At 35.3% G+C, this 16,643-nt stretch overlaps 1 protein-coding gene, 1 long non-coding RNA gene and 1 pseudogene across 6 annotated transcripts; 1 reads left to right on the top strand and 2 right to left on the bottom strand.

The window, feature by feature from the left end:
* Nucleotides 1–346: 346 nt before the first annotated feature.
* On the bottom strand, nt 347–5,805 carry LOC121990702. 2 transcript variants are annotated; one of them, XR_006114668.1, is made up of 4 exons: nt 5,696–5,805; nt 4,510–4,803; nt 3,507–3,589; nt 347–414 (listed from the first exon to the last, which is right to left on the bottom strand). It is a non-coding gene; the product is annotated as an uncharacterized LOC121990702 (long non-coding RNA). The 2 variants fall into 2 exon arrangements; XR_006114667.1 differs by lacking the exon at nt 347–414 and having other exon boundaries at nt 3,412–3,589.
* Nucleotides 5,806–9,381: 3,576 nt separating this feature from the next.
* LOC121993518 lies at nt 9,382–9,540 on the top strand (annotated as a pseudogene).
* A 1,834-nt stretch (nt 9,541–11,374) lies between these two features.
* On the bottom strand, nt 11,375–15,457 carry LOC121989708 (protein YELLOW LEAF 1, choloroplastic-like). Of its 4 annotated transcripts, none has more exons than XM_042543904.1 (6): nt 15,314–15,437; nt 14,891–14,923; nt 13,628–13,718; nt 12,036–12,133; nt 11,828–11,909; nt 11,375–11,717 (listed from the first exon to the last, which is right to left on the bottom strand). In XM_042543904.1, the coding sequence occupies exons 3-6, from the start codon at nt 13,704–13,706 to the stop codon at nt 11,521–11,523; spliced, it is 456 nt and encodes a 151-aa protein (XP_042399838.1). In that variant the 5' UTR covers nt 13,707–13,718; nt 14,891–14,923; nt 15,314–15,437; the 3' UTR covers nt 11,375–11,520. The 4 variants fall into 4 exon arrangements, with proteins under 4 accessions (XP_042399838.1, XP_042399840.1, XP_042399839.1 ...); XM_042543906.1 differs by having other exon boundaries at nt 13,628–13,726; nt 15,314–15,432; XM_042543905.1 differs by lacking the exon at nt 14,891–14,923 and having other exon boundaries at nt 15,314–15,457.
* Between the last annotated feature and the right edge of the window lie 1,186 nt (nt 15,458–16,643).

The following is a 16,643-nucleotide window of genomic DNA, read 5'->3' as shown; positions in this document are numbered from 1 at the left end:
ATAGAACAAATAGATTAAGTTTTGGATCAAACGTGTTAAGTTCCGGAGGAGATCCAAGTCTAAACCTTAAAGAACAAATAGATTAAGTTTTGGATCAAACGTGTTAAGTTCCGGAGGAGATCCAAGTCTAAACCTTAAAGAACAAATAGATTAAGTTTTGGATCAAACGTGTTAAGTTCCGCAGGCGATCCAAAATTTAATTTAAAAGAACACATGGTAGCTAGGAAAAGGTTCAGACCTTTGTACAAAATTTTTGTACAATGGAACCTTTAGGTTTTCCGAGTAGCAACCAACAGTATGTGCATCAAAGACAAACAAAAAGTTTTTCAGCACAAAAAAAGCAGTGTGTTCATTGAAGTAAAATGTATTTACCTTTTCCAGGTCGAGTCCGTTTGTTGTTGTGTGCCAAGAAAACTGCATCAGACAAAAAGGACAAATAATAAGAGATTTACATCAATATAACAAACTTTAGAACATCGTTATTGGTAAGGCTTTGTTTATTAGGGCATTTAGTTAAATATTTATATTAAAACAGTATAAGATGTTTGAGGAAAAGCAAGTTATCAATTAAAGATAATCATTAATGTATTCTATCAAATGTAGCATCCTACTCTTTATTTAATTTTGTAGCACTAAGCATTCTTTTCTTGACGCCATAATTTATACTTTTGAGAAGCCTTATATGTCGGTGCAAGAAGTACCATATGATTGAACTTAGGCATTGATGTTGGCAAAGGATTAAAGGTTAGGTCCTTTTGAGGTTTGATGTGTTTATCAAGTTTGCAGGAAAGTCCTAGTTGAGCCTAGGCAAAGAAGTCTTGGTCAGAGGGGTTGGGCAAGGAAGTCCTGGTCGGAGGGATCGGGCAGGAAGCGTACGAAATGCGCTATTCACCCCTCGATCCTACATTATCACACTAAGAAATCTAGATAAATGGATAACTCTTTTAGTTCCATGGAAATATATTCTAGATAAATGGCATTTAAGATAAAAAAAAAAATGGAATATGAGTATTATATTCTTACATATAGGTTATGGTGCTGTCGAAGGGGAATCTGTAAGCACTCCATCTACTGAGAAGTTTGAATTGTCAATAAACTGCAAATATTCAACTGTTGGATCAAAATGACCATGAGCATCTTCACCAAAGAAGCATGGAGCTGCAGATATTAATCTTCATTAACTGGCAATATGAAACTCTTAGGAATAAGGATTCCAGAAGCATATGACTTGATGGTAGAAAGTGTAGGATCAATGCACGCGAGAGAGGGGGTGTGAATCATGCGAGTTGCTTTCTACGTTTCTCGAAAATCAAGAGAATGCAACGGAAAATAAAGGGAGAAAAGCAAACGCTAACAAAAGTTGATTTTACTTTGTTCAGAATTTTCGACGCCTCCTATTCCAAGGCCCGCACTCAGTGAGTGCTTTGATTGGGTAATTCACTATGAGCTCAAATAGATACAAAGATTTTAAGTACAAAGCAATAAACAAAATATACCGACAACAAGTAGACTAGTAGCTTGAGTATTGGTTGTCGGAGCAGCTTTTCGGTGTCGTGGAGAGCTTCTCGGAGCAGTGCGTGAGTACGAAAGTCGGAACAATTATCGTCTTAAAGCTACTAGTCGAAGTCTCTTTTATAGAGCTTTCTAGGCGCTTGGACCACTCCTGAGCACCTCAATCGAGACCTATCTGATTCTGCTTCGTCGCTGAGTTATCCAGCTCCGGGAACCTAGACCACGCCCGGGCACCTGGACCACTGATGTGACTACACTTCGGCGAAGCTCTATCCGTGAAAGTTTTATCCAACTCCGGTGCTTGGAAGGGTCTGAGCACCTAGATCGGTCCGGGTGCTTGCCAGTCAATCGGAGCATGCCAACTCAGCTGCACACGTGGCTAGGATCGACCTCTTCTAGGCGGATGGACCTATTCGGGGCGCTTGGATCTCCGCGCGCTTGAACCCTTCCGAGGAGCCCAGACCTCCTTTTTCCATCCAACTCTCAGCTTACGTTTCCCTATATCACAGAGTTAGGAAGACATGCAATTACATGAAAAATAAGTATTAATATTTTGAAAAATAAGTATTAATATTTTGACAGTCTCAGGACCAGACAGTCCTGACTTTGAGTTCCGTTGGAACCCTACGTCAGACCGATGTCTACTGTTCGCTCAACTGAGAATGCGTCCTCACTGGATTTCTCTTCCAATTCTTACCTCCACTTACTTACCAAGCATCTGGTCCTCCAGACCTGTTTGAATTTTCTCTAGTCCTGCTTAATGTCTAATCAATCTGATCTACTAAGGCTTACCTACAACACTGAGTTAACACAATATGTATAAAATAGTAAAATAGAAAAATGTTAGCAGTATTATGAATTCACTTGTTCGGTCGATTGCGTGTGGTCAACCGGAAACCAGTCGGTCACTCATTACGTAGAGCACTGTCTAGCTTAACTCATTAAGACTTTCTTCACCTAGTTTCACTCACTAGCACATATTTTCACTCACTAGGACTTCCACTACCTAACATCACTCACTAGGGTCTAGCTTTACTCACCAAGCCTTCTACTGCCTACCTTCACGCACCAGGACTTCCATCACCTAGCTTCACTCACTATGGCCTAGTTTTACTCACTAGGGCTTACATTGCCCGGCTTCACTCACTAGGACTTTCTCTTGCGTAACCTCCAATTAGGACTAGTCACTCAGTAGACTTCTCGTCTGCCTAACATCCAGTTAGGACTTACCTCTTAACTAACCTTCAGTTAGGACTAGTCACTCAGTAGACTTCTCGTCTGCCTAACATCCAGTTAGGACTTACCTCTTAACTAACCTTCAGTTAGGACTAGTCACTTAGTAGACTTCTCACTTGCCAAACCTTTTGTTAGGACTTACCCTTGCTAGTCATCTAGTCCTGGCTAGACTTTACTCTTTCAAACCTCCTGTTTGGATTAACCCTTAGTCAACCTGATCTGACATTGAAATATTATCAAATATCGAAACCCCAGAGGTCAATTGCACCAACAAAAATATCAGTGAGAAGAGCCTTATAAGTTTGATTTGTGGAAGGTTCCACATCATCCACATTTAAGAATAGGAAAATGAACTTTGTCTTGGCTCTTCCGAACATCCCATTCATAGTTTTTAGGAATTCTACTTCTGGAGACGATATAAAATCAATAACTATTTGCTTTGAAACTGATGTAATGTAGTCCACAACATCCAGATTGTGATCCCTGAAAAATGTATTGGATGACAAGTTGAAAGACATCATAAAGTTAATCGGTATCTCATATGTTGAATTTCTAGATAGCTGTGGAATATCAAGTTCATAGAAATAGATGGGACATCTTAGTGATAACTCCTTAATATTAGTTTCTAAATCTTCATTTTACCATACAAGCTCAAGTATTTCACCGAAGAAAAGATAAATGTAGAAACATGAAGATGAAATAAAGATTTTTCTCCAAAGAACATCAAGATAAAATAACTAAAATTTTGAAGCTCTTACGTGAACATTTATCCAATATTGAGATGGGTGAAGCCCAGCAACATCTTCCACCATAGATATTGGCAGACTTGCATCAAATATGCCTGGTCGAGAAAAGACACTTTGAATCACTTAAAACATAAAAAGGAAAAGTTTAGATGACTTATTAATTATTATATTGATATGAAACAAGGAATTAGTCATTATCTGAAATTTTTATAACACTTCATATGGTGAAAAAAATCACTATCAATGTCAATGCATATTGTTTTTAAGATTATAACTGTGAAGAATCTTTTCATTATTAAAAAGAATAGGAGAAGCTTCTATCCATGCATGTACAAGAATGCAGCAGCTAAGAGTAGATGTGCAAACAAAAAATGGTGCTATTGTACACTCTGTGCATCCAAACTTGCCCTTTCTTTCAATAGATGTGCATTAGAGTCATATATCGATATACAAGTAATAAATCATGTGGCAATAACCATAAAAGGAATACTTCTCAGCACATGGTTAATTTATGTAAGCTGGACTAGATACTGATGCTCAATAAGGAGGCATAGTAGGTCGAGGATGACTTTAAACCATTAAAAATAGTTGATGATTTCACTCATAACTCAATACATTGCTTGTTTCCAAACAAGAATCCTCACCGGTCAAAAACACCTTATGTCATTCATGGATAGAAATACTTTGCAAAATATTTAAACTCACTACAAAACCAATGCAAACGGCAAGTAATCGATTAAGGAACCTTTTAATAACCTACATTATTAGTAAAATGGAAAGTTTCTTTCTTTTTAGTATAATCAATGTTATATACAGATATTCATCAATAAACTTCAACATGGGAAAGCATCATTTACTAAATAAAAGAGAAACTTTATGAGAAGATACCTAATTAAAATAATCTATGGAATTTGCAATTCATTAAATCTTGGTTTTCACTCCCAGTTAAATCTTAAACTGACTGCATAAAAAAGTTAATTCAACTCATTAGTAAACATAAAAAAGCTACACTCACATGAGACATTGTTATCTAATTGATCTGAAGTGAAATCAACAGAAAACCATCCTTGAAGCTGTTTTCCATTGACAGGATAAGTTTTTGCCCTTCCGGGAAGACAGATGAAATAGTTGTTGAATTATCCAGTCTATAATCTGACTGGCAGATTCCAGCTCCATATTTGTTAATTGAAGGTCACAATATAAAATACATTTTCCACACTATTTGCCAGTGCAAATTGGTAAGCATACTGGCTGGACTCTGGGAAAACTCCATAGAAGCTGCCACGTGATATAACTAAGGGAGCATTACCTGCGAAATGGATGTGAAAGTAAATATATACTATGACAAGTCACATAAATTATACAATGGCAGCTTGGAAAGTGAAATTTAACAATTTCCATATTAGTTAGATAGTAATTTAGAATACAGAATTGCGCTTGAATAACCTTGTAACAAATATCCAATAATAACATATGATACTATTAGCAAATTACAACATGTAAGGTAGTACTGAGATGTATCAGGTAAAGAAAAACTATGGAAAAAAATTCGATCATCTTTGATAGTGGCTGTGCCCCTTGAGGAATTTCTTAGGGATTATTTATCATCTATATGGAACAAACTCTCTACTTTCCAACCATTCAAATTCAACAGTATATTGCTTTTATGATTTTGGGTTCAAGCCTAATATCAAGTAGTATAATAGAAAACCAAATTTTTAAATGAAAACTTAGGGTTCAACTTGTAAAGAAAATCAACTTAACTCGTACAAAGAGGAAACAACATAAATTTGATGCCTTTGATGGAAGAAAGTTCGTTTTTTTCTTCTCAATTCTTGTACAATACATCCATTGAGCAGAATAGCATGCATCCTCAAAGCATAGAACTGATAACAAAACCCTTAATCATACCACTCAAGGTCTGCCATTGTGCGGAAGAATTTGCAGCTGCAGCCCCATGAGAAGTGCGACAAAAATAAACACATTTAACAACATTCCACAATCCCAAAGATAAATCCCGCAAACTTCAAACCAAAATGAATTTTTTTAAAAAAAAAAAAATCCCCTTTCAATAGGGTTCCGATTGATGGTTTCCTGGTCCGAGGAAACCTAATAATCATTCGATTCGTCAATCTCTGTGACAGTAAAAAAAAAATAGAAAGGAAAATAACGGAGGAGCTTAAATCTCTCACAATGCTGACCCTTTTAATGGAGAAGAACTCGCCGTAACCTCCATTCCGGCAAACGCTCGCCATCCTCGTCGCCACGCCAGAGTGAACGAGACGAACCTATGCGCAGTTTGACGCAGTTTAAAATAAACTAATATTTATTTTTAATATTAGTAGTAGTTTAGAAAAGCTATTAAATTAAGGGGGTTTTTATTATTCTCCTAATTTCCCTCTCATTTACCATAAAATTTAAATTTCAACAATAAAAAATTGATTTTATATAATTGATCATATAAATTGTATTATTCCGATATAATTAGTCAAACCATCCCATCATGTATATTAATTACTCCAAACTAAATACATTTATATATGCTTGCATTCATACTACTTCGATAGATTAACTAATCCAATTGATGATATATAAAGTAAATATATCTTCGCTATAATTTAATGTCCAATCCCAGGACTTGGTCCCTCATCCTTTACATTTTGCGAGTCATTGTTATTTTCTTCTGTGTGCTTGATTATTCGGTGCCCAATCCCCGGACTCGATCCCTCATCTTGATGCGAGTAGTTGTTGTTCTCTTTCGCATGCTTGATTATTGGGCTCGACCCTCCTACCTTCATTCTCTCAAAAGTCACTTCATCATTAACGAACTCGACCATCTTCCTACCATCTTCGAGCACCCCAATCTCTTTCAAAGCGCGGGCCTCAGTGGATAGGAGCACGCCATCGAGAGCTATGGTGATCGCTAACAGAATTAGGAAGAGTGAGCGCACAACAAAAGCCATGACGAAACAAGGAGGAGGAGGAGGTAGGCGAAGCTTGACGAGTGAAATGGAAGGTGGTGGAGTAGGGTTTATATAGGGGTTTTGGGGTGAGGAGGGGCCTAATTGGTTGAGTTTGACCATGGAAACTGATTAATGGAGATGGTTAGATACGCTCACGTGGCGGAATGCATGGGGAATTAATGTGGAGGGAAGCATCCAAGCGAGTGCAAACGAAGGAGACTTGGCCGGCAGTACAACTCAAACCGAATTATTCTTCATGCATTTGTGGAAAATTTAATCTATTTATTTGTTGAATTTTAATTAATTTTTAGTGTTCCATGATGCAATTCTCAATGCAAAGGCTGCTTGACCAAGTTAGTTGATGGAATATAATGTGCGAAAATGAATCAAAGTTGTATGTTTTTTTTTTCCTTTTTTCTATTATATTTGGTGTAAAAGGTAGTTGAGTTGATGAAGAAAAACTTAACTTCTTTTTCTACAAAAATGTGCATGTATGTCTCTTCCACTTGTATCAATGCCTTCAATCAACTTCTCCAGTAGCTTCACACTATCGATATCGCTATCTCCCATCTCACCCTCCACTTTTGTTTCCTCTTCTTCCTCTTACACTTCTCCTTCGGGCTCTTCTATGTCGATCTTCTCCGCTTTGATCTTCTTGCTTCTCCAACAACTGATAATTAATAAGCTATCATATGTTTTTTTTTTTAACTTCAAACATTATAAAATTTAAAATTTCTGATCATAACTTCTTCATTATATAAGATAATTACATTGAAAATAATACATAATTAATTAATTATGGAATCTAATGTAGAATGACTTCATCATTTTAACTCGTTTACGCTTTCTTGCGTGCTTGTGTTACTTTGGTGAGTGTAGGACGATCGATGGCGTGCCATACACTCAAACATCTCTTTTTTTTCCTTTATGTAAAAAGTTAAAAATTTGAACCGATTTTATTTTTTTCCTGAGGAGTTAACTCACATGTTTATATTATCAAGTTCTATAAGTAATTGAATAGATTTAAAATGTAAAATTTTTAAATAAATTTAAATTGAGAGTTGGATGACATTTAAATAAATCGAACTCAAATTTATAAAAAAATTCAACTAAATTAAATTTAAATAATTATTTTAACAATTTAACTCATTTTAAATCTAATTATTTTGTAAAGAACTTTTAGCACCCTGGATTCGGCCGGATTTGTTTACGGCCTCAGAGTCAAACAAGTGGCGGCTACCCATTAGAAATGAAATAGTTAATTGACATGACGAGTGGACTGATTTGTTTAGGATACATTATAAGTGTGGGAAAAAAAGTGCACGAGTCGAGCATTTAGAAGGCTTTACGTGTCGACGCAGTTGAATTTGACTATTTGCGTCTCCACTAAAAAAATATATATGGAATTAAATATTTCTTGACTTGAATTTTTTTTTTTTTTTTTTTTTTTGTAGAATTTGGAGAGGGAGGTGAGGTCCTTTTTCATATAAAGTGGCAAAAAAGTAGGGGTGGGGGTCTAAAATGGTAGGCAAGTTAGATTCTGTAAAGATTGTTCTTGTCTAAGATAGCATTCTGCCTTACGACTCTGTTTTTTCTTTTCGTTTTAACATTTTTAGTAAGGCTTCACGTCGTACTAACAAAGTATTTGTTTATATTTGTCTAATAAAAAAATATATATATATGAGGGTCCTTTAACATCTCAAATTTTCATGTGGCATCTTCACACTTGTGCATGCACTACTACAAATGTCCTTAATATATATATATTTTCTAATTAGCAATAAATATCTAGTTAACTATGAGAATGATCCATACAATCTTTAAAAAATTTTCGCTGTAGGATAAATTTAAAGGTACTTATAATAAACGGTATAATAAAGAAAAATATCCAAATATATAATATGCGTATTTACTAGTATTAACTTGTCGTTTATAAGGTGCCTAATATTGGTTCAACAGGTGCCTCTAACATCAACACCCCGTCCATAAGCCTTGTCAACAATAACCCCTCACTTCTTGGCCTTGATTGCCACATACATGAGTAGCCTAATGCCCAACCCGACGACTACAAATCATCTTAACATCGACCACTTCCTAAATAGACGAGGACCGTGCTAATGGCAATGCAAATACCTAATAAATGCCTAAGAATAAGTAGACAAGGAAGTATCTCTTTCGGGATTATAGTACAATGATTAGATCTTCAAATGTAATCTTAAAAATCTCATAATTAAGATTCAATTATGATAAATTAGAGAAGATTTTTTCCTCTAATAAATAGTAGATAAAAAAAAAACTAGTCAATATAGAGAAATCTTCATGAACACTTCTTAATTTAACTTAATAACGGATAAATTTTTTTTTAATAAAATTAGACGACGTCTAATGCCAAATTTAAAAAAATAAAATAAGAGAGGCAAAAGTACTCCAATGCCCTATTAAATGTTCAGAAAGAAAAAATAAAAATCCTCATATCGTAATTATTAGTTTTTCTTGTGGAAATTTTCTTCTAAAAGTATTTAGACTGCAACGTTATTTATTTATTTATTCCAATTAAATGGCTGTCGTTGCTGCTATTTGGGATTTATCTTCCAAATTTATCTTTCTATAATAATTATTTTTTTATGGCAACTAGTAGATGGCGAATAGATAGGTACGACACGTCACTTTTAGTTGAGTTTAAATGCCATAAATCTTACCATAAAGAAGAATAAGGACCTTTAATAATTTGATAAAGTCTAAAATAAAACTATATTAATATTTTTTTGCTTTTCATATTTTTTTTATTTATTAATATTTTTTCTGATTATTTTTATATAAAAAAATATAACTATCATATTTTTCTTTAGTCCCACATTTTAAAATTGATAATATCACAAGCGGAGAAATTTTTTAAATATCTTGGTTCGACAATGCTAAAAAATATATTTTTCTCGGCCTTTTAGCTAAGATCAAGTATTATATTTGTTCTTATCAATTTAATATCTAATATAAAAAATTAAATTAATTTTTTATGAGAAAAAGTTTGTTACAACTTGCTGTTGTGATTCTCGAGTGATATAATGTGTTGCGGGTGATCCCAAGGATAATGTGGAATTGATGATCAAGGTGAGGTGGCGGTGAAAGTGAGTCAGAGTATCTGTAGCTAAACGAATCATTCTCACCGAGACTCGGCTCCTCACTCCTTAATGCTAAGACATTCAATATGAAGACGGTCGACCCCAGAGATGGTTGGACTTAGGTGCCTTAGCGCTCCGCTTCTTAGTATCAAGGCGCTTAATATATAGCCGGTCAAATTTGCAGGGCTCAACCCCTAATTTTTCAAGTTCAAGTCTCTCAGCATACAGTCGATCGACCTCAAAGCTGGTCGGACTTAGGGGACTTAGCACTCCACTCCTCGGTGGCAGGATACATAGAGTACACACGGCCGGACTTAAGAGACTTAGCACCCCATTCCGTAGTGTCGGTCGGACTTATGGGGCGTAGATCCCTATTCTTCAAATACAAGTCTCTCAGCATACGACTGGCCGACCCTAGAGTCGGTCGGACTTACGTGGCATAGATCCCCATTCTTCAAATATAAGTTTCTCAATAGACGGCCAGTCGACCCTAGAGTTAGCCAGACTTAAGGGACTTAACACTCCATTCTCCGACACCGATCAGACATATGAGGCCCCAGCTCCTTACTTCTGCAATACAACTCTTAGTATATGGTCGATCGGCCAAAAGTATTGGGCGGAGCTATGGGACTAAGCTCCCCACTTCTCATATGTCAGTCTCCCATTATACAATCGGTTAACTACACGGCCGGGCGAATTACTTCTAGGAGACAACATTATCAGAAAATCACAATAACTTGTCAGAGAATAATAGCTACTCGTCAAGAAATATTTCATTGCTATAACATATGCATGCAAGAGAACCTTTCTTTGAGGGTGCACATACATCTTCCATTGTCCGGCGTTACTTTATATATTTTGACATCAAACATTCTCAGTCGCCTCATTAATACGAAGGTTACAAAAGACAGTTCAGATATCTATAACAGAAACTTCCTCGAATGGTAGCCAGACACTAGACATTTTCTGACAGTTCACAATTACGAAGGTTCTGAGAGTTAGTATAAAAAGTGAGGCCTTTTCTGTTGACCGGTTATGCTTGACAACATTATAACACGCACACATGTACTGGTCATCTCCTTCTGCACTTTTCGCCCAACTATTATACTGACTTGAGCGTCGGAGTGTCTGCTTCAGGAATCTCCTTCCTGATTCTCATTAATGTTTCCTTTTGCTCTCTTTGCGGTGTGCACAGGAAGGAGGATCAGATGTCATCTTTTCTCTCTTTTGGAGTCTTCTCCTAGTCAACAATAGAATCATATACCCAACGTATCATCCCCATCAATTTCAGATAGAATCATCAAATATCGTCCTTGTGTTGTACTACTGTATGATCTAGCGTCCCTTATGAGCCTTAGATAATAATTTATATATATTTATGTATTACATTATACCTATGATGCTTGTGCATGATAGCTAGTTTAATATAAAAAACAAACTATGCATTACGATAGGGTTTTAAAAATTATAAAATGATTTAATAATTTTGGGAGCAAATGACACGAATCAACCCAAGAGTAACAATAAATTATTTCGAGCTTAGATGTGCAAATAGATGAAAGTCGCTAATCAAGATACTTCCCTTGTCAGTCTTTTAAATCTACGAACCTCCCTTCATATCCGTGGAGTCGGCAATAGGAAAACTGTTAAGATAACGAATCTATCTTTTTTTTTTAATATATCCAGCATTTATATTTTATCCGAACTTAGACCGCCTATGACTAATTCGTCACGGGCTTGACTTTACAAAATAGACCTAAAATTGATTTAATTTAGTTGAATTTCCTTAATAAAAAACTAGAATCAAACAGCAAATTAGAATATTATTAATTATTCAAAAGATCCGAACTGGTATATGGAATATACATGAAAAAGAAATTCCTTGCAACAAGAAAAGGGATGCATGCGATGCGATGCTACCGTGGAATGTATCTGAAATATTAATTAGTACATCCTTCCCCTATCATCGAAAGGGTCATCCCCCTCTAGCTCCTTCAAGTAATCAAAAAATAGTAACAAAGAAAACAAAAAAAATCCCCCCGATGAACTCCCACCGCCTCCTCCCCCACCGCCTCCGCCGCCACCAAACCATGGAGGGAATCCCTGGCCCCCATCGTCAAGCTTCCTAGGTTTCTGGGTATCTAATTCACAGGAGGATAAGATTTCATTTATAATATAAATTTTCAAATAAGATTTTGATAAGATCTACTCAAATTTGGATAAGTGACCGCACTAAAGTTAGGAAAGTTACCTTTTGTGGGAGTGGTTGAGATCGTCGATGATCGACTTCTTGCAGTTTGCTTTTCAGTCTGAGTTGCCGCACAAGTGGCGTTCTGAAGCATACAATTGGATACAATCAATAGAAGAAAAACAAATGCAAGTGAGCTATTAAAAAATGCTGCTAAGTGGCAAATGATGTATCTATATTGGACGACTGATTGTTCTATTGTGCCACATACCGAATTCACGACACGTAGCCTTGTGGATGGAGAAATTGTTCTAGCAAATGCAACAGAATGTACATGACCATTCTGGCTGAGTTGAAGCCTTCTTTTCTCTGTATATGAACAAGAAAACAACAATATCAGCTCTGGCAGAGTTGAGATACCATCATCCCATTTGGTTTGCTATCTACTTTATTGGGCCAACTAGGCATGTTTAGTCATATACTTAGAAATAAGAACATAATAAAACAAAATGAATCCCAAGATCTGGTTCGGAAAAAGAAGGGAAAAATAATGAAACCCAATAATGTATAGTTCCTGAAGTAATCGATTTACATTAGAGTACTGTCCAACCTACAGTATCCAAAAAAACAACAAAGCATGAAGCTTGCCCATACAAGGCAGATACAGAGTTGATACAAGAAGTACCTAGAAGTATAATGGAGATCAAACCTTTATTGATACGATGGAATTCAGAGTTGCTACAAGACCCATTGAAAGAGGTTCAAAAAAAAATCATTGCTTATATGATAAAATCTGATGTAAACACATCAGATCCTTTGAATTAGAGTTTTCTGGGTCTTTGTTAGCAAGTAAGAATTATTGATCAGAAGTGGACAGATTTGATAGTGTCAATCTGAATTAATCGATTGATTGATAAGGTCAACTTATTTCAGCTAGACAGGTTGGCTTTGGGTCAACCGGTAGTTGGAGCCAATCTACCAAGTTCAAGCAGATGGCTGATAAACTGATGGGCTAATAGATTGATAGCAAATTGATATAGCCTGAAAAATGCTATGCTACCAAATTGATACAAAACCAGATCGAATCAAACTCAGAGAAATGATATTGAAACATCTTGTCTCTCAAAACTATTAAACATCCTAAAACAAAAAAATTATCATCTTAAAACACTAATAAAAATTTGTTCTCCTGAAGAGGAGAGCCTACCAAATTAATCCCTTACAAATACAAAAAATCCATATCTATTTTGCATCACCAACTTAGTTGGTTCAATCAGGCTGGTGTTACCTATAGGTCAAATTAGCTTGACATACAGAATAGCCTAGTTCGACAGGCTAGTCAACTTAATTGAATTTAGTTTATCTGCCCAAGTAACTATTTTAGCTAATCAAAGTTATTCCTGAATTTTTGTTGAAAACAATTTTTAGTTGAACTTTATTTTCATGTAACAAACAAATTATGGCTCTCAAAACTAGAAATGGAAATTGTTGCCTTTTTACATCACCAATTTCGTTGAAAACCTGATTTCCCTCCCAACCAAAAAGTGCATTAAATATTAACCTAAAAGCTAGTTCATTGCTTTTATCAAAGGTTCAGAAGCAACTTATATCTAATGAATCTTCAAATTGATCAAGCATTGCATGTTTGCACCACATAATGAAGCAATTATCTAAATAAACTCCCATGATACCTAATTAATTCAAACAATTATCCCCTAGTCTCAGTAGGCACATTCTCAGTAGACAAAATGTGCTCAATGAATTGAGACAATAGTAAAATTGAAAAACTACAGAGAAAACAAAATATCTGCACATACTCGGTCAAAATCAAAATAGAACTTTTTAGCAGTGTTATATTTGTACCTAATAATCTCTGGGAATGAAGAAAAGCTGGCCATTGTACTGTTGGTGCTGGTGATGTAACAAATGTGTGCATCACCATTTATTCGAAGACCTACAAATCTTAAGTTACACACTGATATAAAGAGAAAGCAATCAACGAAATGCTCATTGATATTGAAAAAAATGTTGTCTTAAATAATAAAATAAATCTAATTAACATGGTTTACAAAGTTCCAAGCCAAATATTGATAAAGATAAATTTTAATCCGAGTTACATAGATTTTTTTTATGAGGTACGGCATGGTGTTATTTGGGTTCAATCTGATTGCTTACTAATGCCCATTTCTTTGGTGGAAAACTAACCATAGAACATATTTAATTCCTAAAACAATTATCTGAAATCTTCAACGGCCTCAACTATGCCTCTTCTTCTATTGAAGACATGCTTAGCATACATCTAATTCCGTCATACAGTAGAGGTGACAGGAAGATGGTAACCAACACCTGCCTTGGCTGGTGTGGTCCTCTACAGTTGGAAAAAAAAAACCAAGCAGTATAAACTGCAATGAGCCAGCCCTGTGTCTGGGACCTGCAGCAGTATGTCTGAGAACGCTCCCATGATCCTTCCACATCGATCACTGCATACACACTAATTTCTTAATGAATGGCAAATGTTTTTACCTGAACAAATTCTCACTTGATGTTCTCCCGGTTAAAATCCATCACTAATGGTCAAATGTTATAAGAAAATGACAACATCTCATCTTGTGTGATTATAAATGTATTACACTGAAATAATAGCCAGCATCCACTCCATGTATTCTCCTAGGCACTAGAAATGTAATTCACCGTGATTATACAAATCTCATATTTAGATTGAATATCACATCCAAATCTCCCATCAACACAGAAAAACTAACAGCAACCAAATATTCCTAGGTTGTAGAACTTTGTTTCTGGAGTATATCAGATTGCATTTGGTCCTCAACAGCACTTAAGCATGCCTACGTCTTGCTGAGATCTGATTTGCCCACAAAACATTTCTACAGAGCATATGTACTTATTTCAATCTACTCCTTACCACATGAAGCAAAATTGAAAATATCATGTCTGCTTTGACCTTGCACACTTGCAATTCAGAAAAGTTAGGTCGTGCTTTGGATACGGATTATGAAATTCTGTAAACTGTAAGGTAATATGGCTGATACAAAAAAACCTCGACTTGCAGGATGGCTAAGAACCCCAAAGTACCGACATGAAATCAAACTGGAAAAATCAACTTACAAGCCTTGCCAGGAACCACTATTCAGAGTGAACCTGTGGAGAGAAAGAGTATTGTTTTACCAATCTAATATGAGCCAATGCAGCCGCCAATCAGCAAATCATGATCACAAAATATCTTAGATTTTGTAATAATTGCCTGTGATATTTTGAATTTCCATGTGACCATGGAAAATCTCAAACATCGAATGCATTGAATATCGCTTTTCATCCGATAAAGAAATCCCTAGGGTCTAATCGTAGTTTCTGTTAATTAGAGACAAAACAGAACTGAAAATTAAACATATGACCTAAAATGGTTTACCCCATTCGTTCGTCTCTAGCTCACAATTAAAAAAGAAAAAGAAAGAACTAAAAGCAACCAGAGAGAACGCACCAACAACCGATGCGTTCCTAAGAAAAAAAAAACAAGAAGAGAGAACGCACCAACAACCGATGCGTTCTTGGAAGAAACGAGCAACCGATGACCTCCTCCTTCCGCCGTAGAAGAGGAGAGACGAGAAGGAAACGTACGGCAGCATCGAGTGAGCTATTTATAGCCTTTCTTTTCTTGCTCTACAAGATATCCAACATTCAGAAAATATTGAAAATTACGATTTGACCCTTTCTGACATTTTCTATTTCGACCCTCCACATTTTCTTGCCCTGCATAAATCACCTCCACTGGACGGGACAGACTGAGAACTCATGAATTTTATACCTTAAGAAAATAGTGTTTTATAACAAAATTATTCAATATTTTAGTATATTAAAAATAATAAAATTAATATCCATATAAAAAAATTTAATATGTTATAATATCATATTAAAATCGGCAATTTACTAAAAGCTGTAGATAGAGATTTAAATTTATCAAAAGACGCATGTTATTTTGGTATTTATCAAAGAACGCACTTTTTTAAGTGCATTTCTTATTTTATCCTCCTGACAATTTGACTTTTTCTATCATTTTCTTTTATTCATTATATTTCTTTCTCTTCTTTTTTTTTTTATAACATATGTTATCCATTATATTTCTTTCTCTTCTTTTTTTTTTTTATAACATATGGATAACATTTGTAAAATACTGAATATGGACTCGTATCAGACTCAACGTGGGCCCTGATATGATTCCATATCAGGCTCACGTTGACCAAAACCCACTGATGGACCTATAGAGCTCCGACTGAACCCATTTCAGTTCCTATGGATTTCTGATGTTGCAAGGAGTTCAAATTTGGTGTCCATTATTTATTTCAGCTTTTAATATATATTAATATATAAAATCAAAGAATCGATAAAAAAATCCATGTTGGGCCTGATATGGACTCATATCAAATCCAACGTGGGTTTTTTTTGCCGATTCTTTGATTTTGCATGTTAACATCTATAAAAAGAAAAAATAAATAATGGACATCATATTTGAACTTCTTGTAATTTTAGAAATCCATAGAAACTGAAATGGGTGCAATCGGAGCTCTTTAGGTCCATCAGTGGATTTTGACCGAAACCCACTTATCGACCTAGAGAGCTCCGATTGTACTTATTTTAGTTCCAGTGGATTTTTGAAATTGTAAGGAATTCAAATATGCTATTTGTTGTTTATTTTTGTTTCTTTAAATGTATTAAAATGTTATGAAAAACTTAATTAGTGTTGTCTATATGTTCTGTTGATTAAAAAAAAAAGAGAGAGAGAAATATAATGAAAAAAAGAAAACGGTAGAAAAAATAAAATTTTCAGGAGGATAAAATAGGAAATGCACTTTAAAAAGTGCGT

The sequence above is a fragment of the Zingiber officinale genome, chromosome 6B, assembly GCF_018446385.1.
Source record: "Zingiber officinale cultivar Zhangliang chromosome 6B, Zo_v1.1, whole genome shotgun sequence".
Classification (NCBI taxonomy): domain Eukaryota; kingdom Viridiplantae; phylum Streptophyta; class Magnoliopsida; order Zingiberales; family Zingiberaceae; genus Zingiber; species Zingiber officinale.
Note: the sequence above shows the minus strand (reverse complement) of the source record. Positions and strands in the feature narration are given on the sequence as shown.

Coding starts and splice junctions, on each gene's coding strand:
- LOC121989708 (XM_042543905.1), bottom strand. CDS start 13,706: ATGGTGATGCACACATTTGTTACATCACCAGCACCAACAGTACAATGG. Junction 11,910..12,035: donor GGCTACGTGTCGTGAATTCG/GTATGTGGCACA, acceptor TGTATGCTTCAG/AACGCCACTTGTGCGGCAAC. Junction 11,718..11,827: donor CTCAACCACTCCCACAAAAG/GTAACTTTCCTA, acceptor CCTGTGAATTAG/ATACCCAGAAACCTAGGAAG.